Genomic DNA, 22,301 nt, shown 5'->3' on the forward strand with positions numbered 1-22,301 from the left:
ATTTGATTTTTGGCAGTTTAATTATGCTGTGTTAAGTGAGAATTTCATTGTGTTTTCCTGCTTGGGTTTTATTAGGCATTTTGGATGAGTTGACATGTCAGCTCTGGGAAGTTCTCAACTATAATCTCTTTAAATATTGCCTCTGTCCAGTATTCTCTCTCCTTGCCTTCTGGGGCTCCGAGTAAACATTTGTTAGAACTTCTTGGTTTTCTTTCTTACATCTCTTCATGTTTCTTCTATATGTTCTGTATCTATTTCCTCTGATCATCCTAGATAGTTTCTTCTTAAATAGCTTGTAAATCACAATCCGCTTTTCAGCTGTTTTTAATTTGCCATAAGACTCATTCATTGAGTTCATAATTTGTTTTTATAGTTTTTAATTCTGTTTTTCTGTTAGATTCTTTTTCTTATCTGCTCTATTGCTTTTTATGGTATCCAGTTCCTTGCTGCAGTTTTAAGTGAGAATTTTATTTCCATGGAGTATCCTTTGTGTCTGATAATCCCAGTGTCTACCGTCTGCCCTGGTTCTGTTTCTACTGTCTTTATTTCATGTTGCTTCTAGTTAATGTTGTCTTGGTTATTCTTGTATCTCAGTATCATTGCTTGTTAACTTGAAAACCCTGAAAAAAATTTGGAAATAATTTAAGATCTGGGATGATTTTCTCTTCCTTAAGAGGTTTTGTTCTTTCTGCCATGTACCTGAGGTCATTAGCAGTCTCAAACTTTGACTTTAGATTCTTGTCCCTGTCCAGATGGCCCACTGGACTGCAGTTTGTACCCTCACTCCAGGATAGAGCCCGTGGGCTTCAGTCTAGAGCAAGGGTTGTTTCTTCACTTTTGGTGGATACCAAACACAACCCTTTCCAACTCTTGTTGCTGAAAATACAACTCTACTTCTCAACTAATTGCTCTAGGTTGGCAATCCACCCCAAGGGTAACAGTAATCCTACTATTCCCTGAACTCTAAAGCTCTCCCTGAATTTGACCAGGTAAATGCTATCTTATGTCTTCAAGATGTTTATTGTGTTTCCTCATGTTTCATCTTAAGTGGGAGATCAAATATTTTATGATTTCTGTTGTGGTTAATTTATTGACCAATGGCTTATTTCAAAATGTGTCCTTTAATTTCCAAACAAATAGGGACTTTTCTAGTTTATCTCTTTGTTTTTGTTTTTCAGATTAGTGGTTAGTGAACATATTTGTATTATTTCAACCTTTTTAATTTGTTTTGATTTTGCCTTGTTGAGACTTGCTCTATGGTCAAAAATACTCTGGTTTTGTCAGTGTTCCACATGTATGTGAAGAAATGTGTATTCTGAAATTATATTGAGTGCCATAATCTGTACATGTCAGTGAGGCCAAGTTCATTAATCGTGTTTAAGTCATTTATATCCTTACTGATTGATGTGTGAGTCTGCTGGACATATGTAAGACATCTGGGGAAATGGGAGAGTGAGCTAAAAAAAAGACAGAGGATCGAGACCCTGAAAACAGCATTTAAAGTTAAGGGTTTCAGGGGTGTGAAGCTACAGGGAAAACATTTTACATGTCAGAGAAGCCGTCTCTTTCCTGACTTAATTAGCACTCCTCTCCCCACTTTACTTGGCTTTCTTCCATTCATTCATTATCAATGAATAGATTTGAAATTGTAAATACTGTTGTCTGTCTCCTCCTTGAGTAGACTGCAAAATCTCCATTTGGACTGGGGCTGTGTCTGTCTTGTTCACACTGTATCCCTGGTGCCTAGCACATAGAAGACACTAAATATTTGTGGCATAAGTGATATGCAAACTAGGTAATTTGGGGAGAAAAAATTAAACTCGTAACCAATTTAAAAAAATTTTTAGCACAACACATGAATATTTATGAAGAACAATGCAAAATTTGTAGCTATTTAAAACAACTTGCCCTGGGCGTTAGTGACTTTGGATTCATTTATGCATGTGATGTGGTAGTGAATGGGGAAGTAAATGTTTATTGTATTTGTCATTAGTGGTATTTCAATGAAAAGTTTCGAAAAGCAGCGATTTGAAGGGTTGCCAGAGGAAGACGAACAGGCAGAGACTGAAAGAGAAGAATTTTAACAAGTAGGATGAGTATAAGGCACAATGCCAAGGAATTTTCTATCCATTATCATCTCTGAGATTTGGAAATGGGTTTCCCTCCTTTGGCAGTAAGTAGGGATTGCCTGAAAATTAAGACTTAGGTGGGTGGGTGGAGGCACAGTTTCTGAACTGGCTTCCCTGGGAATGACTAGGATTGGGAGCCTGAGGTAGAGACGGTAGGATCACGTATTTGGCTTTTATCAGGCTTTCTGTGCTTCTTAGATTACTTGATTGCTTTTTTGTCCTTCCTTAATATTCAGCAGAGTTCCAGTCTGCTTCGGCTGTGAAAAAGACTCTTGAGAAAGAATCTCTCTCAAGGTGGCTTTTTTCGGAGGTGGGGGAAAGATTGCGGGTTCCTGATGCGCCGCCACCCCCATTCAGGGTGGTTTACCGCAGCAATAGTCAGTGAGAGAACCCCAAAGGGAAAGTTAAAGCTAAGAGGTCAACTTGGAGGACCTGGCGAGTCGCTGTACCTCGGGCAGGCTCTTAGAGGGCTTGTTTGGGCGAGACCGGCTGTTTTCTTCATTTACAGTCTAGAGGCTTCGTCTTTTGGGAGCCCAGGCTTGGCCGCAGGCTCAGTGTTGGATGTGCTAGGTAGGCGCGGGGGCAGTGGCTGCTGCTCCCACCCCAGCACCCAGGTCTGTAAGGAACGGACACATTGGAGTCCTCTTCCCTCCCAGCCTCGAAGTCGGGCTTTACGGGGACATATAAATATAAAATATATGTAAATAAAAAAATAAAGGCAGCAGCGCCGGGAGAGTTTCCCGCGCGAATTCCCCTCCTCCGCCCTCCTGGGCCCGCTCCTCCCCGCCGCCCAGAAACTTCCAGGCTCGCTAACCCCGGACCCTCCCCGGTGGGGCGGCCCCGCGCCCGGCAGGCCGGCCTGCAAGGGTTAAGTGGCGGCGCGTCTCCGAGGGGAGGAGACTCGGCGGTCCCCAGACTTCCGCGCGTCCCGGCTCGAGCGGAGCCGGGCAGAGGGCGTGGGGACGCGAAGTGCGGCGCCGCGGGCCCGCAGCCGAGGGGAAGTCGCGCCACGCTCGGCGGGCGAGGAGGACGAGCCGCGGTGGGGCTGCCGCGCCGCCCGCCCGCTTCTCCGGCAAGTAGCGGGCGCCGGGGCTGGGGGGCTGGGGTGCGGGGCCGGGGCGCGCGCGGGGCGCTCCCGGCCGGCGGGGGCCTGGGGGGCGGGGGGCGGGGCGCAGCCCTCCTTTCGGCCCTGCCTCTCTCTGAAGGAGAACCCACGCAACTCCCTGCCTCTCTCATAAGTTTCATGTTGACTAGAAAACCTACTTTTCAAAGAAACCTCGGAACTCTAAGCAAAGAGCCCAGCATCTCAAACGGCTTAAAGGTTCTTTGGGAGCCTCTTCCAGGCCCCCCTGAATCAGTGCTGAAAGTTTTGGTTTTGGTTTTCTCTTTGAGATCTTGTCCAAAAGCTAATTTGGATAGAAGTAACTGGTGCTGGCAGCTGTGAGCTCGTTTTCAGTTGTGTGTTAGTTAGGACCTCCAGTTTTTCATGGCAGTAGAGGTTTTTTTTTCTTCAAAAATATGATACATTTTAAATGATGCGTTGGTTATAAATGGAGTTAAGCAACTGCATTTTATATCTCATTGAAATCTGAGAGTAGATGAACAGGTATAGAATAATGAATGCCTTTCCTGCTGAAGCAAAGTCCAGCTGTATGGAACCTGAAATCTAAACCGCGTTTATACTGTTGCATCTTTTGCACCTCTTTTGTTGAGTCCTTTGCTACTTGTGGTATTTTAAAATTTATTCATTTAAACACTGATAAATTTCTTGTCTTTAAATACCACCCCCCTTGACCAAACATCTCCTTCTATGACCCACCCATTTCTTTGCTCCCTTTTATTTAAAGAAAAGAAAGAGAGAAAGAAAAAAAGTCCTTTGAAAGACTTGCCTCCAAGCGTCTATTTACACTCCTGTTCCTCCTCCACCCTCTCATCTCAGGCATTTTGTCTCCCTCACCCCCAAGTCACCAGTGAGATCACTCCCGTTGTCACTTGAGAAATCCAGTGACTGTGCAAGTTTTCACCTCCTGTGACACAGCTGATCGCTCCCTTCTCCGTGGTATTTTTTCTTTGGCTTCCAGACCACCACGTTCTCCTACATTTCCTTCCATCTCACTGGTCACTTCTGCTGTGTTTCCAGGCTTTTCCTTTTCCCAACCGCCGCAGGGCTCAGTTCTTGGCCATATTCTCTTTCGAGCATACTTTCTCCCAAGGCAATTTCTATTCCAAGTCATAAGTCTTGACAATAAATAACATCTATAAGCTGATGACTTCCAAATTTTTCTCCCTAGCTTTACTTCTCTCCTGAACTCTAGGTACATATATCTAGCTATTTACTCAACATCTCCACTTGGAAGTCTGATCGGCATTTAAATTTAGTATGTCCAAACAGAATTACTGATACACACTCACTCAGTCCTCTCTTGTTTCCCACTCAGTTACCTTCCTTACCACAGGAGATCTTATGGCCAGTCAATGAGGCTGAAACTCTAGGATCACCATTGACTCCTCTTTTTAGTTCAGATCCCACATCCGAGCATCCAGCAAATTCTGTTACCTCTGCTCGGAAAAAGGTATCTCAAATTTGACCACGTATTACTCTCTCCCTAATACAAACCACAATTCCCTTTTACTTGGGTGACTGTGAGGTCTCTGATTTGTTCTTTCTGCTTCTACCCTTCCTCCTCCTCTACAGTGCTTCTCCAAACAGCAATGATTTTTAAAAATATATAATCAGAACTTTCACTTCCCTTCAAACCTTCTGGTGGCTTCTCATCAGAATCATAAAAACCAAATTCGTACGATGGCTCAAAGCCTTGTGTGGCTCATCTAACCCCTGACTGCTTCTCAGATCTCTCCTCCTTTCCCCCGGGCTCACTTCATAGTTGTGGCTCTGATCTTGCTGCTGTTCTCTTTGGCTGCAGTGGACCTCTGCTAGACCACCCCAGGCTGGACACTGTCACTTTCCTCACTTCCCTCCCTGTTAAGATGCTGATCAGGGGTGACTGCCATCGTCCTGCTAATATCCTTTTGTTACTGATAACTCTAGGTCGGTGGCTGTCAGCTACTGAACATTATTCTCTAATACTCCATGAAGCTCATGGCACCTTTGAATCATTGTTGGTTACTAGGGCTTTCTAATATTAAAAAGGCACCAGCATCTTACTCTTGAGTCTCATTTTGATAAGATATACAGTTTGCCCTTACACTCTGTTTTTATAAAATGTTCTTCCTGGTTTGGAGATTTTTCCTTCTAAGGCCAGTTCTCATTTTTAAATATAGAAAATGAAAGGAAAATACTCAGTTTACTGGAAAGAATATGCAATAATTTTTTTTTCAATTCCTTTGCTTCAGTGGGTAGCAGTAGTTTCTGATCTGGAACCTTGTTGAATGATACCAGTAACGTTTTAATGGGAAGAAGAATGAAGGAGCTTGTTCAGAGAATATTATACAAGTTTTTAACGTGTGTAGTGACTTAGCCAGTATCAGAATATTAAGATTTCATAGCAAAATTCAGTTCTCATTTAAAAATATGTGGGAATGGAAATAAAAAACAGTGTTTTCATCTTCATAAAAAGCTGTTAGAGGATAAAAGACTGTTTAATTTATAATATTTATTTTTCATTTTAACTGCAAGGAACTAGTTCTGTGATGTTATCAGTAGCATACGTACTACCTTCCTCTCTTTTAGAAGAACAGAAACATTCGTTTTTCTCCTTTTCAAATTAGGATTTCAGATGCATGAATAAATATGATAGAAGATGAAACAAAATTTTAAAATAAAGAGATTTGGAATATGGAAGAATGGAAGAGTAGGATGGTTAAAGGGAGGCCATGAGTGAAGTCAGGATCCAGACTCCTGCACAAGCTTCTGTGTGTTGGTTAGAGAGCATTCATCCACTCGGAGCTCCCCAGCAGCTGAGAGAAGAGACAGGTGCCACAGGTCAAAAAGCAGGGGCCCAGTGGACGATCAGTTTGTGTATTTTTGTTTTTCTACCTGACAGAAGCTTTTTTTTTTTAAGTAATGAAACATTTACTTGCTCAAGGACCTGTTTTAGGTACTATGGGGATGAATACTCTGCCCTCTAGTGCTTGTAATTAAGTAAAATATTGGGGTACCCTTGTTTGGTTTAGTTAGAAAACCTAGACTATTGGAAAATTTGCATCTAGATTTAAAAAAAAACAAGAGCTGGAATAGAGTTAAACCTGGAAGTGAGCTAAATCCCCCCGGAATGTGCAGGTATGGCACATCGGGAACACTGTCTAGGGCATCAAGTTCACTTGATCTTTATTTAAAAATACAGAACCTGGAAAACAACTTATTTACTAAAAAATCTTTTCTCCCCCTAGATTGCATTATCATTGTAGAAAAAGAGGATATAGATATGGATGGATGTACATTCACGTGTCTGCCATCCACAGATAACCACCATTACCTTTTTGCTATACTTCTTTCCATCCTATTTTCTCTATAGTTTGTTTTCACCAAGTTGAGATCCTACTGTAAGTGCTCTTTTGTAGTCTGCTTTTTAACTTTTTCTTATGGAAGTATTTTCTCATGTCATTAAAATAATTCATAGTATTTGTAGACATTTTAATGATTTAATAGGATTCAATCATATGAATAATAGGACATAGTTTATGTTGCCATCCCCCCCTACTTTTTGAACATTTTGATTGCTTACCTCCAGTGGAATGTTGGCCAGCCTGTGATACAATGTACAAGTTCTCTAATAATAAGAAAATGTAGTCAGGTAACTCATACTTCAAAATTGCAATAAAATGTTTCCAAAGATCCTGTGACAGGAGAAAGCTGAGCAAGTTTGAGAAGCTGGAAAAGAAAAAAAAAAAGGCCCACATGCAGGGAACTGGAGGTGTAAAGGGGAGAAAAGCATGAGATGAGGTTGGAGCTGAAGGAGCCATATCATGCAGGGCATCCTTTGCTATGTTGAGAGCTCATGATTCTAAGAGCATTTGGAAGCTATTGCAGGGTTGTAAATGGAGTAATCTAATCAGATGTATGTGCTTAGAAAGATCATTGTGGCTACTAAGTAGAGAATGGATTAGCCTGACCAAGAGTGGGTGTATGAGACAATTAGGAAGCAGCATAGAGACCAGGGGAGAGATGTTGATCTAGAGCGAAAGCATGATGGGAAGGAAAGTGGAACATTTTGAGATGTGTTTTGCAGGTTGACTAGACAGGACTTCATGACAGCTTGGAAGTAAAAGTGTAGGAGTGGAGGGGGAGCGTGCCAGAGATGCCTGAGGTTTCTGTTTATTGTAACTGGGCAAATGACAGTGCCATTTACCATGGTGGAGAAGTCTGGGGAAATGGGGTGGAAGCTACCTCCCAGGTGAGCAAGGAAGACAAGTTAGAAGTGCTATGTGATACATATTATAAGAGATATGAACAGGATATTATGGGTGTCCGGAGCAGGAGTACTTAACATGGAGATAAAAGGAGATGTTTTCTGCCAAATATGATCAAGCTGTATCTTGAAATGACAGTACCATAACTATATCTACATAGTATTTTAAAAATGTAACATAATTGCTCATTAAAAAATCCAGTAAGATAAATACTTGGATTGGTTAGTCCCTATTCTAATTGAGTCAGTAATTTATGTAATAGGGATGCTAAAGAGCTATCTCTTTAAACCTTAAAAACTGTGTTAGTCTTATTTGTAAAATTGCCTCATTCATTCATTCATTCATTCATTCAAAAGGTATTGTTGAATGCTGACTATGTGCAGGACTTTCAAGATACAGCGACAAGAAGGCAGATTTGGTGGTATTCTGGTAGAGTTTACAGTCTAATGGGAGAGATGAGAAATAAGCAGATATTCAAACATCTAATTAATCATAGTGTGATTAGTGCCATAAAGGGAAGATCCAGGGTGATAGACTCCTATAGATCCCATAACCCTAACCTTTCTAATGCAAGCTCTGGTACCTAAAGTGAAAATTATAGGCACTGGTTTACTTGGACTGTGAATAAATATCAATGGGTAATAGTTGATAATTAATTATTTTACTTATACTGGGCCTTTGCCATCCTTATGAATTCTGTGCAACCCCACAAAGAAAATAAGTAAATAACAGCTGATTCTCAGTAATGTTATTTTAGCAAAAGATCAGCTGGATTCAAATTCTGCCCATCCTATTCTTGAACATATTGATGACCCTCATTGGGATTTTAAAATACTTCCGATGTGAAGAAGTCAGAAAGAAAAGCCTACATGCTCCCTGTCTGACTGGCATAGGTCTGTTACGTCCTGGCAATACATAAGGTGGACGTTACAGGCCTTACAACTCCTCCTGGAACTACCCAGCTCTGCCGCTGGAGCATGAAATTAGCTATAGACAATACATAAATGAACAGGCATGGCTGCCTTCTGGTAAAACTTCACTTACGAAGAACAGGTGGTAGGCCATGCTTTGCTGCTGCCCTCTGCCGTCGTTCCCTGTCCTGTATCTGGATGTCGTATCAATCTCGGTTGAACTGCTGAGTATCTCCTCTAGCTAGTCTAAGCAGAAAGGTGTGCATTAGAGGATGCACAGTGTCATTGGGCAAGGTGAAGAGCTAGACTCTGGGTTGAGTTTCTGGGAGCTTTTGCCACAGCCATGAAACCTCCTGCCAGATTAGCAAGCTGCCAGCTCCCGAATCAACTGTGCTAGAGTCTTAACCAGCGAAGTAATTGCCTCATCCCCTGCCTCCCTTCATATTCAACTCAGACATGAAAGTACATCTGATTGGCAGAACTTAAATTACATCTGGAACTCTGGCTTAAAGAAAGTGTAGCAAATACAGCTTTTCGTACTTGGGGTCCAGGAAGTACAGGAAGGTTCACAAAAGGAAAGTGGAATCAGTTTTGGATGAGCAGATCTGCAGTATCTGCTACAGAACACCCATCCATACCTTCCCTTTTTTCCATCCCTAGACTTCCAGACAACAATAGCAATAACAATTCTTAACAGAGCAATAACAACAGTATGCTGTCTCCCAGTACAGTGCAACCATCCCTCGTAAAAACCAAAGTGCACTCACCTTCTCCCAAGAAGGTAAAACCCGAAGTCCTATAGGTCACAACATCAGCTGCAGGATCCATCACAGACCTGTCACCCTCAGGAGTTAGGTAGCCTCTCCTCTCCCCAGGAAAGGGGAAATGGGAGCGAGACCGAGCTGCCCAATGACCAAAAGGAAAGCAGCTCAGCTGTAAGAAGCTCCCACCATACTTTTCATACTCTTTATCTTAACTAGCAAACTCCTTCCATTTCTAAGCACTCTTGAGTTTCTCTTCTCTTAACGAAATCCTTGCCTGACCTACATTCCTTTGTAGCTATTGGCTTCTCCTTTCCTTCTTTGCTGAGCTTTCCCCTCTCCCCATGCCCTCAATTCCTCTAGCCTCTTGAGCACCCTGCATTCTGGTTTGGGGGCTCCCACCGTTCCCCTCTCAACCTTACTGATGCAAGCCCCACCCCCCACCCCCCCGTAGGTGTCCCTCCTGAATGATTTTGTAGCACCTGTTTCCCTGAATGGAGCACCAGGGCAATGAGTCCTGATCGTCTACTTATCCTGGCTCCACATCCCTAAAACCCAGCAGGTCTTGGTGCAGAGTAAGATTTCAACAACACTTATACATGAATAACAACTTTTATTTATTAACTGAATTAACTGAAGAGACCATTCATTTTATACGTATTTGCCACAAGATGGTGCTATTCAGATAGGAGAGACAACTCAAAGGCCCTCTCGGGCTGAAGGAACCAAGTACTATATGCCTGAATGTTTGTTAAGTGTGTTAAATTTCAAAGGCAGTGATTTAAACACATAAGCTTTTCTGTGATAAACACATGAGCAGGTTGAAAATTGTTTATGAGTATGTGTTTTATTATCAAATTACTGCTGATCACTATTTTACTACGGTTTGGGAGCCTCTCTTCCCAAGAGGTCAAAATGTTTTAAAAATGCAAATAATAACTCTTAATTTGAGTGCAATAAACTTTTGAGTAGGGCTGTATTTGGATTTTTCAGACAAATGGGAGAAATATAAATAAATAGACACATACATGCACACACACACACACACACACACAGGTTCATTTTAAGGAATTGGCTCATGTGATTGGTGGGGCTGGCAGATCCCAGATCTGCAGGAAACTCAGAGTTGACTTCGCAGGTTTGAGTTGGAAGACTGGAAACTCAGATGGAATTTCTCTGTTGCCATCCAAGGCAGAGTTCCTTCTTTGGGAACCTCAGTATTGCTCTTAAGGCCTTCATTTATTGGGTAAGTTCCACGGACTATGGAAGATAATCTTCTTTACTCCAAGTCTACTGCTTTATTTATTTATTTATTTTAAATGGAAATATAGTTGATTTACAGTATTATATTAGTTTCAGGTGTACAGCACAGTGATTCAGAATTATACAAAGTCTACGCTTTGAATGTCGATTCCATCTGAGAAATACCTTGAGAGCAACATCTGGACTGGTGTTTGACCAAACAACTAGGCACTGTAGCCCAGCCAAGCTGCCACATACAGTGAACTCTCACAGAGGTCTAGGTGAGGCAAGTAAACTTAGTAGGCGAGAGAAAGTCACAGTGATGTTTCCGTTTTCAGTTAGGGACAGGGGTGAGAGGGCTGAGGGCTGTAACCACCCCGAGGAACCTCCCTGGAAATTTCTTCAGGGAGAGAGGCTGTCCCGAGATAGGACCCACAGAAGTCTTCGGTTTAGGGCAGGAGTACACACAGGGACTGATCAGCATTGCATAGGGCTGAGGATGAATTAAACCTTGTGGACACAGTAATTTCACCCCAACAGGCTCCATCCTGTAACATTTTTGTTTCAAAATGAGATTCAGGATTGGGGCAGTCCTTAGGATGAGGTTTTGCTTCCTCTTTTATTGAGAATAATGGAAGAGTGAAAGGGAACTTCTGCAGATGTCCAAGACCACATCCACCCACCCAGCCACCTGTGTCCACACTGTTTAGTTCTGCCTTCTCTTATTTTTACTAAAGTAAAACTGTGTAAAGTTTTCTTTAACTTTTTGTTACATATTTAATCACAGTAATTCTGCTAGCATTTATGGAGCCGTCTTCTAAGCCATTTGATCTTTATAAAAGACCTTAAAAATAGGTACTGTAATTATCACTATTTTACATGTGATGAAATCAAAGCACAGAAATATAGGTAGAGTAACCTGTACAGTCTCGCAATTTTTTTTTATCATAAGGCTGGAATTTACATTAGGCAGTCTGAGTCCAGAGCTCATAGTCTTAATGAAAATGGAACTTTTAAATTTGCGTTTTGCATGCTCTGATTCTTCTTTATAGCCTTTTTTATTTCCTGTCATATTTGTGCATATTTGCCAAGTGTGCGTATATTCCCTGCTGTTCTTTTCATCTTACTCTTGTTGAATGTGGGGGATTCTGTTGGGACCTTTTTTTGCCTAGACATAAAGTGACTACATTCTGGACTCTTCTCCTTCTCATCTTGGACCTGTTGATCTTCCCTTCGGAACTTCAATTTAAGGACTACATTCTGGTGGGTTGTATTTTTCCACATTTCTGTTGCCCTAAGGGGATGTGATTAGCTCAGTTGGGCTGTGGTTAATAGTAATTGGTAGTTTTGGTCTTAGATTTTTTTTCTGGGGTAGATGTGGGCGTGCCATTCTGTCAAGTTAAAAGTAAAACAAAACAAAAAACAAAAAACAAACAAACAAACAAACAAAAAATATATATATATATATATATATATTTATTTATTTATTTATCTATCAATCTTCAGGGAGCAATTTGGCCAGAGCTGTCACTAGCACATGCATTTGTCCTCTGATACAGAAACCCCATTTGGGGGATTTATTCTACAGATGAACTTGCACACAGAAGAAATGACCTTTGTACCAAGTTGTTCACTACAGCATTGTTCATAATAGTAGTAGACTGGAAACAACTCTCATGTTCAAGAACAGGGGATGATTCTGATGTATTCACGTGCTGGAAATGTCGTAAATAAGAGCAGGGAAGCTCTCTGTATGCTGGTGCAGAAGGCTCTGAGGTTGTATTATTGGTGGAAAAACCAATCTCTTTATCTGTGTATCTACTGCTGTTTGGTGGTGTGTATGTATATATACAATGATACTTTTTTTGACAAAGGAAAGAAAAAAGAACATACATGTTCATTAAGAAACAGTGGAAGGATATTGAAGAAACTAATAAAAGTGGTCACCAGTAGGAGGCCATTGGAATAACAGGATGGATGGAGAAGACAAGGAAGGGAGTGAGACCTTTCAATGTAAATATTTTCAAAGCTTGCCTTTTCTAAAATAAATAAATAAATAAATAAAAAACGTACACACACACGTTTTTATTCCTGTGACCAGTGATCCCATGTGCCTCTCCCCAGCGGCCACATTCTCCTTCCAACCACTTAGCTGAGGGGAAGGAGGTGAAACTTTGAAAATGTTTTAACCCTGGTGCTGACTGTCCCTAATGGATAAGGAGGACTTTAAAGAGGCTTCGTAGGATTCTCTTTGCCAGGCTCTCCCCTCCCCTATTTCTTGCAGCGTCCTGCCTTTGGTCTGTTGTAGTGACACCTCTCTGTTGATGGAGTTAAATAGCTCAAGGTGAGCCTGGTGTGGTCCTCTCCCTTCCTTCTGTCCTTGATGAATAGGGACCCTTTCCCCATCTCTGAGTCACGTGGTGGTGGGAAAGGCGGATCTCCAGCACAGCGCATCCCACATCTTTTTCCCTTGGCTGTCTCCTTGCTCTCCCCCTCCAAGTTAGAAGGTTATGGTGAAGTTTTTCGAACACTGTCACCGAGTTTCTCCTCCCTGGTCTGCTTGGGGGTGGGGGGGGCAGGAGCGTTCGGAAGCTGGAATAGCATGTCTTAGATTTCTGGACTATTGTTCTGTTTTGCTGACCAGTGTTTGAGGAAAATAAGACCTAAAAGTGTAATTATTTTTTATTGTTGTTTATTTTTATTTATTTCAAAGTATTTTGTTACCCTGGAAATTTTTGACACTTTTTATGAAAAACTGTTAAACCTTCAGATGCACTCATCTGCAGTGGCTGGTGATTAGGATAAAGGGGTTGAGTTGGTTTAACAAACCTATCTCAATGAATAAATGAAGATCATTTTAATTGACACTTTAAATGATTTCCCCGAATGGTTTCACAATTTTTTTTTATGCAGGTTAAGCCTCTTTCTGCAGCTTTGCATAGTAAAACTTCTCTTTATGCTGCAGTAACAAAATCGTCAGTTAATCCTAACCAATGAAAAGAATCTGAATTCATTTGGGTTTATTATTTGGGGTGTATGTATGTAGCATTTGAGGGTTGTCATGCCTTAGACTACCTCTGGGTGGCTGGCACAATGTGCTGTGGATCTGAACCTCAAGTACAGACAGAATAAATGAGAGGCAATAGACACAAATTCTTAACGCTATTCAGAGACAGTAGCAAACCCTTTCGGTCTTTATATGCATTAGAAAGAAATTTTCTTTGGGTTTTTCCTTATATTTTTTTCCCATAACAGTTTTTCACTATTTTTACTGAACGATTTCTTCTAAACCTGAATTATTTTGGCATGCGTAGCCATGTTACTTATGTTGTTATGAATATAATTCTAATTTCATCTTAAACTCTGGTCTTTGCCCATGAACATTAAAAAAATGCTTTAGAATATAGCCTATGGGCCCATATTTGAAAATATGGAATTTATGTTTACCTATTCCAAATTTTCTGTCTTTTGATAAAAGAATCCCCCTTGAAACTAACTATTTGAGGGTTATAGTAACAATATTGCCAACATTACCTGAAGATTTATTTAAATTAAATTCATACTGAGTGCCTTTCACAGCTGATCTAATTCTTCCACTCTGAATTTAGGATTTTTAAAATAAAAGAATGAGTATAGAGTATAAAGATTATTTGTTGGTTTCACTGGAGAAAATCACAAGGCTTTGTTTCCAGCTTTCACTTCCAAACCAAGATGTTAATTTTTCCCTGGGTGAATAAATATGCTTTCTTAAGTATTACAAAGATTAGCTGAAAAAAAAGGCATTCCTTACTTTTCACAACCCTTATTACGATTTCTCCACTAGCCTCATTATAACAGTGCCTGACTCTAGGCAAACAGAAAAACTTTGACCCAATGAATCCTGGGCAACATTTCCTTTGACATTTCAGATCCTTATTCTGAGTCAGTAGAGCTACCTGTTAGCCATTGTAGGATATTTTTATTCTGTTTTGTGTTTGTGTTTGATGCCAAAATAAATTTTGTGTGGGGGTGGGGTGGGTATAGCTTAGTGGTAGAACACATGCTTAGCATGCGTGAGGTCCTGGGTTCAAAAAAAAAAAGATTATAGCAGAAATAAATAGAAACCAAGAAAGCAGTAGGAAAGATCAATAAAACAAAGAGCTAGTCTTTGAAAAGATTAAAAAAACTGACAAAAATAAATTTTGTATTTGATATTTGAATATTCTGTTTCTTTAAGCTTTCCTTTTTCTAGTTTACACAATAATTTGGTTATGGAGAAGCTGGACTTAAACTCCATTTGAGTAGAGTGATATGGTACCTGATTTTCACTAAAATCCAAAGTAATTAATTTTAATCTGGAGGCTTATAGTGCTAATATAACACCATTAAAGATTTCAAATGTCTCCTGTTGTATTAAACTGGACCCTCTGTTTAACTTACCCTTGACTACCTGTGGGAGCCCTTGTAAAGCTCAAAAAAGATTAGTGATTTTATTTCCCAGTCATTTGTTTGGCATTTCTTTCTTAGTGACCTTTATATTGTAACCTTTTTGAGGATTTCAGGTTGAATGAAAGTTTCCAATTTTAATGTTTTGATCAGATTTATAATATCCTTCTGCTTTATTATTTCTGCTTTTAGAATGAAAAGTAATGCTGAGAAATAAATGAAGCTTTCCTCTTCTGACTTGGATATTTATCATGGGTATCGGGAAGTCTAAAACGGATCCCTGCCCTCTTTCTCTCTCTTGGGGTAAAAGCCACAGTGTGGATACAAGTCAAAGACATCACAAGTCAGATTCCGGGAAATCTGAAGAGCACTCCCTGCGTGATCATGTTGTGCAGAGCAGTGTAGCAGAGATGCCAGCAGAGGGACAGGAGGGAGCCGAGGCGGGGGAGGAGAGGCCTGAAGAGGAAGCAGAAGAAGAGGAGGTGTTCTTCAAATTTGTGATACTGCACGCCGAGGACGACACAGATGAAGCCCTCAGAGTACAGAATCTGCTGCAAAATGACTTCGGCATCAAACCTGGCATAATCTTTGCCGAGATGCCCTGTGGCAGACAGCATTTACAGAATTTAGATGATGCCGTCAATGGGTCTGCCTGGACAATCTTACTGTTGACCGAGAACTTTTTAAGAGACACCTGGTGTAAGTTCCAGTTCTACACATCCCTCATGAACTCCGTGAACCGGCAGCACAAGTACAACTCTGTCATCCCCATGCGGCCCCTCAACAGCCCCCTGCCCCGGGAAAGGACTCCCTTTGCTCTGCGAACCATCAACGCCCTGGAGGAAGAAGGTCGTGGCTTTCCTACACAAGTGGAAAGGATTTTTCAGGAGTCTGTGTATAAGATACAACAAGCTATATGGAAAGAAACCAGAAATATGGTATGAAGGCGATTTACCGCCTGAGATGGACACACGACACATGGCTTGCTCTTATTTTGTAAAATGAGTGATTTGTCTTCATTTGAGAAAGCAAATTTCTAGGAAAAGTTTAAATGAAAGAGATCCTTGCTCTTATAGAAACTAAGAGCACAAGAAGGCTAAATTTCTGCAGGACAAGCTATAGAATTGCGGTACTTTTTCATGTGGCCATAAACTTGAAATTCTCAAGAGTTTCAAGAACTCTGTTTCCTCTCACAGTTTTCCTAGTTCGTGATTACGACAAAGAGTATTTTAAATTCGTATTCCTTGTATTGAATGTGAACAGAAACTTATGATGAATATTTTTAAAATCCAGTGTCACATTCGTTTTGTTCTCAAAGGACATGGAGAGAAAAATGGCCTCGAGAGATCTGCCCTCCTCCCTCTTAAGGCACCTCTCGTGAATGTTGCAGGGGAGTGTTGCCGCTACTGCCACCCAGCAAGAGGGACAGGCAGACTGGAACATTTACAATGGTTTTTTGAGGATTTGTTTTGTTTGTTTGGGTTTACCTTTGGAATGTTGAGTGCTGATAAATATGAAACCAAAAATAGATGTGAGAATGGTGGGGCTTTTTACAAGAATCCAATCAAATGTGTTTTCTGGAATTTCTGCTGGAATTTGCATCCCTGGAGGCAATTCCCACCACTAATTAGTGGCACATTTGATAACAGTGTGGTTAGGGACTCCATGTCTGGTGTTGTGATGACCCCTGGAGTCAGAAATTCTCGACGGTAGTCACTTCTGTAACCAATGCTTTATGTGAAGAGCTTCTGAAAGGTGTAGATGTATTTGGCCAGATGTTCTCCTTTAGAAATCAGTAACCTCTCCTCTGGCAGCCTTTAAAAATTCCTCTGTCCTTTTTCCGCAATGCTCTATCCAGGAAATATTTCTCAGCGTGGTGATTAGAGTAGCCTGATTCGTGTGTGTGTGTGTGTGTATGTGTGTGTGTGTGTGTCTGTGTGTGTGTGGTGTAGATGATTTTCAGACTTGGGATAGGAGTAGGAGATGTGTTTTATGGCCTCCCCTTCTGTGTCCCACTCTCAGAGTGAGACCAGTTCCTTTCTCTCACAGCCTTTCTGCCCCAGCTGCGGTGGAGGGGAACCACCAAGTCCAGACCAGGGATAGGGTGGAGTGTGAATCCCGTCATGTCATGAGAAAGGCACCCAGTGGGGGGTCAGGACACCTGACCAGTCCAGTCTCTTTCACTGAGGATGAGTGTGACCATGGGCCAGCGACTCCCCCTCTTTTATCTGGGAAATGAAAGCACTGGATTGATGAATCTGAAGGTCTTTGTCTTCTCCCAGAATGTGAACAACTAGGAACCAGAGAAGGGAATAAGCAAAAAAAGATAGAATTTTATAATGTGATATATAATATAGTAGATGCAGGAGGCTTCATATATATATGCTTACAATGAAAGGATATTCTTACATGTTTACAGCGTAACTGATTTCTAATGCTGTGCATTACACTTTGATAGTCACAGAAAAGTATTGCGATACTTGCTTACAGAGCTTTTTTTAATACATTTTTTTTCCTAGGGACTCTTGAGCAAAGACATTCTGCCTAATTTTTCTTTCTCTTTATCCCCACTTCTCCATTTCCCCTACTAACACTGGGGTCTGCTCACATCCTTCTGCAGTCTGCCTTTTCCTGGTCATGAGCCAGCATGTTTCATAATCGTGTGAGTAAGTCAAGCCTCGCCTCTGTTAGTACATATCAAAGATGAACTTCTTCTTCTATCGTAGTAGCTTACTACTCACTTTTCTTCTTCAGTTCTAATGATAAGGACTTTTTTTTTTGCCATATTGCTTCCTGTATCTCCAAATTCACATAAAAGTAAAACATTCATTAATCGCCCACCCTTCCTGCCTGCCAAAGTTGGAGCAATTGATGCTGGATGGTGTTTTTAAAATAAATGTCTTTATTCTTTGCCTTTGACTAAGTGTGATTCTTTCCAACTCCAGTTAAGATTGTGGAAAAGTGTTTTGAAAAGAGGCATCAATCTGTACTCCTCCACCAGGCACCAGGCTCAACGGCTCAGTCGATTTGGAGTTTAATATTTTTTTATGATGAAGAAAAATGTTAAGTACTGAGTAACTGTCTATGTTGAAACGAGTGGTTGTAATAAGGGATTATCAAAATAGCTGAACTGAGTATGAAAAGAGGTAAAGTTGTGGCCTTAATCATGTGTTTGTGTTCACATGTATAGATTCAAACTTCGACACACACACAGCAGGGGAATTCTGTAAAATTTCACCACATGCTGAGAACATCCTTTTTGAGTGTCTGTGGGCCTCATTGCCTGCCCTGGAGCTTCACAGAGGAACCTGAGTTGTGCCTTGTGTGTTAGTTAAGATTCAGCTGTAAGAAGAAAACCCAATGCCAGGTGACCTATGCTATAATATAAAGGTACTGTCTAACCTAACAGGAGGTGCCCTAAGGTGTGGTGCCTCAAAGGGGTCATTAAAACCCAAGTTCGTATTTACAATGGAATGTTACGCCACCCTGAAAAGAAATAAAATTCTGATATATGCTACAACATAGGTGAACTTTGAAAACATGCTAAGTGAGAAAAGCCAGACGCAAAAGGACAGATAGTAAATGTCCCACTTATATGAGGTACCTAGAATAGGCAGATTCATAGAGACAGAAAGAATAATTGTGACCAGAATTGCAGGGGAGCAAAGAATAGGGAGTCCTGTTTAGTGAGTACAGAGTTTCTGCTTCAGTTAATGGAAAAGTTCTGGAAATGGATAGCGGTGATGGTTGCACAACATTATGAATATACTCATAATGGTATGGTTAAAATGAGAAATTTTATGTATATTGTACCACAAATATTTTTTAAAAATCCAGATTCTTTCCTTCTTTTTGCTCTGCCAACTTCAGTGTTCCAGCTGAGCTGTGTTTAGAGTTGTGCTGTGGCTGCCGAGTGTCAGGCACCAGATATAGACATCAGAGCATCCAGCCTAATGAGATGATGGCAGTGGTTCACCCAAGTGAGGAAAACTGTTTCTTCCCTGCATTGTTGAAAATTGCTTATCCATGGTGATAATAAAATCCACCTGACTTCTGGTTGGTTTTATTATTTTTTTTCAATTGGCATATAGTCAGTTTACAATGTGTCAATTTCTGATGTACAGCATGTTTCAATCATACATATACATACATTTATTCATTTTCATGTTCTTTTTCATTATAGGTTACTACAAGATATTGAATATGGTTCCCTGTGCTATACAGTAAGACCTTGTTGTTTATCTATTTTATATGTAGTAGTTGGTATCGGCAAATCCCAAACTCCCAATTATCTCTTTTACCCCCTTACCCCCCAGTAACTATAAATTTGTTTTCTATGTCTGTGAGCCTGTTTCTGTTTTGTAAATAAGTTCATTTGTGTCATTTTGTTTTGATTTCACACATAAATGATATATGGTATTTGTCTTTTTCTTTCTGACTTACTTCACTTGGTATGATAATCTTTAGGTCCATGCACGTTGCTGCAAATGGCATTATTTCATTCTTTTTTATGGCAAGTAATTTTCCATTGTATGTATATGTACCACAACTTCTTTATCCAATCATCTGGTGTTGGACACTTAGGTTGTTTCCATGTCTTGACTACTGTGAATAGTGCTGCTGTGAACACTGGGGTCCATGTGTCTTCGAATTACAGTTTTCTCCGGATACATGCCCAGGAGTGGGATTGCTGGATCTTATAGTAAGTCTGCTTTTGGTTTTAAGTAACCTCTATACTGTCCTCTGTAGTGGCTGCATGAAATTACATTCCCACCAGCAATGTAGAAGGGTTCCCTTTTTCCCGCACCCTCTCCTGCATTTATCATTTGTGGACTTCTTGATGATGGCCATTCTGACTGGTGTGAAGTGATACTTGTAGTTTTGATTGGCATTTCTCTGATAATTGGTGATATTGAACATCTTTTCTTGTGCCTTTTGGCCATCCTTTAGCCATGTTTTGTTGCTCCCAATGTTCTGAAGAGGTAGATAAATTTTGTATACACTTGAAGTTGAATGGGGTAACCCATTTAACTCAGCCCTCTTCTGGGGCTCAGGAACTGCCAGATATTTTTGCTTCATTTGGGAATATAGGCTGGATGAAGCTTGGTTAGACTGTGCCCCCTTGGGGTGGGTGGAGGAGTAGTGAGAGAAGCATTTGTCTACTTTGCTCCTTCCTGTCCTGACTAACTGGATTTCTACCCTGAATTTCAGGTTGCTTGCTGGGCTTAATCCCTTCTGGTGCAAGTCAGGGCTGTTTTCCACTTCAGTCCCACGTTCTTCACTTTTGCGGATCCTAGCACCTTAGTTGAGGCTTGGACCGGACCCAAAACCTCCTGTAAGGGCCACGGGCCTCCATGTGTAAGGATCAATGGAACTAGTTACAGAAACCACTTCCTTGGGTCCTCTCATCCCCTGCAGCTCATTCCTAAACCCCAGTCCCGGTTGTGGGTACAGCTCCAAAGCCTGGAAAAGCCCAATCACTTCATCTCCACGTAGTAAATACTAAATCCACATGTGGATGGGATTCTGCCAAGCCATGTCCCTGCTCAGAAGAGGACTCTGCAGGAGAGAGGTCAAAGTGATTCTCCCAGACTCATCCTGGGGAGATCTGAGTTGAACTCCACACTGCGGAGGATGTGGGGTGGCTCAGTATAAACATCCAGTTAAGGAGAATCATCTCGGTGCAGGTAAGAAACCGTATGTCACACTTCACGGTTGAATCATGCTATTTCCGACTTGAGGGAAAGTTTGTTGATCCATGACTGGGAAGGCGCTAACCCAGGGCTTGTGAGAAGCTCTTGCCACAAATATGTTGCTGGTGAAGTGAGAGTTACTGTGTTTGCCCTGGGCATCAGCCCTGTGTCTCTGCCTTTTCGCCCCATCACAGCCTTACATTGCCCAGTCTTATGTTGCCTGATGAGCTGACATGGAATGTGACTGTGCTCTCTGTTCTTGTGGGAAGGTCTGAAGAAAGTTGCCAAGCACCTGATGAAACAAAGCTAGAGTATCTGAAAATTGACATCCTTAAAGCAATGACTAAAAGGAATGAACAAATACAGGAGAACCAATGTTGTTGTCTGTGAATCTGATGTTTCTTAGGAGGTTCCAAGTAGAATGTGTTAGGTTTTGAATATTTAGTGGCTGGATGAGAACAATATTCTGATATGTATTTGTATTCCAAATCCTCCTTGGCAACCTGCATTGTCAATTAACACATTAAGTGTGAATTGGCGTAAATAATACTTGAAAGGGCCATTAATTAATAACTCAGAGCATGAAAATGATTTGATCAAAAGCTCAACAAGTGAACCTGTGAGGATAATAAAAAATGGTGGCTGTCCCCTCCCCTTAGCCAGTGCACTGGCTTCCACATCTGATTACTCCAATGTCTGCCCTCGTTCACACCTCCCTCCCTTTCTGGCATGAGCAACATTTGTTCTGCGGGAAAAGAGCGCCTTTATTTGATATAGTGTGCCTCCCATTCTCTTCAAATAAAGTTGGTTCTGAGTCATTTTACTCTGAGGTGAATAAATAGGAACGACTTTTTTTTATAAGCAAATAGCAAGAACCTGCTTTTAAGCAGTTTTGTAATCTCATCAGGAATGTTCCTTCCAGCTACCTCCTCAAACCTCAGGCTTCAAACAAGGAAATCTCTACAGACTAGCTGCTCCTAGGGGATTTCCTGGGATGCGTTGGACAGGATGCATAACTGGCTTGGCAGATAATGCTTAAGTATGTTTATTAGTAAAAGCACTGTCATGTGACTCTAAAATTATCTGGTGATGATGGTTGCACAATTCTGCGAATATATTAAAAGCGGTTGAATTGTATACCTTAAATGGATACATTTTATGGTATATGAAATAGAGCTCACTGAAGAAAGAACAGACAAAACCCCACAAGCTGCAACAACAAAATGTTGTAGTGATTTGGAATACAATTTGGCAATAGCTAGTAATGTTGGGAAAGCAGGTATCTCTTGTGAACCTAATAACTCCCCCTCTGGATTTGTACCCTAGAGAAACTGTCTGCAGGTACCCAAAGAAGCATGTGTGAGGAGGATGTCCACTGTAATATTGTTTGTAATAGTTTAAGAAAAAAAAGAGACTAGAAACAATCTAAATGCCCATCAATAGGAAAACAAAAACACTGATTGTAGGTTCATATGATTGAATACTATAGAGTATTTAAAGTAATTGACAGAAAGGGGGTGGAGGAGGGATAAGTTGGGAGTTTGAGATTTATAGATACTAACTACTGTATATAAAACAGATAAATAACAAGAACCTACTGTATAGTATAGGGAACTATATTTAATACCTTGTAATGGCTTACAATGAAAAAGAATATATATGTATAAATGAACCACTATGCTGTGCAACAGAAATTAACATTGTAAATTGACTATACTTCAATTAAAAAAAAACAAAAAAAGGAAAAAATAAAATAACAAAGCTACATAT

The 22,301-nt window shown here is 40.8% G+C and overlaps 1 protein-coding gene across 1 annotated transcript; it reads left to right on the forward strand.

Moving 5' to 3' along the window:
- Positions 1 to 3,074: 3,074 nt before the first annotated feature.
- Positions 3,075 to 17,757, forward strand: TICAM2 (TIR domain containing adaptor molecule 2). Its single transcript, XM_072958032.1, has 2 exons — positions 3,075 to 3,201; positions 15,031 to 17,757. The coding sequence occupies exon 2, from the start codon at positions 15,090 to 15,092 to the stop codon at positions 15,780 to 15,782; it is 693 nt and encodes a 230-aa protein (XP_072814133.1). The 5' UTR covers positions 3,075 to 3,201; positions 15,031 to 15,089; the 3' UTR covers positions 15,783 to 17,757.
- Positions 17,758 to 22,301: the final 4,544 nt, after the last annotated feature.

This window comes from Vicugna pacos, chromosome 3 (assembly GCF_048564905.1).
Source record: "Vicugna pacos chromosome 3, VicPac4, whole genome shotgun sequence".
In the NCBI taxonomy this organism is placed as follows: domain Eukaryota; kingdom Metazoa; phylum Chordata; class Mammalia; order Artiodactyla; family Camelidae; genus Vicugna; species Vicugna pacos.

Excerpts from the sequence above, each read along its gene's own strand:
- TICAM2 (XM_072958032.1), top strand. The coding sequence starts at position 15,090 with ATGGGTATCGGGAAGTCTAAAACGGATCCCTGCCCTCTTTCTCTCTCT.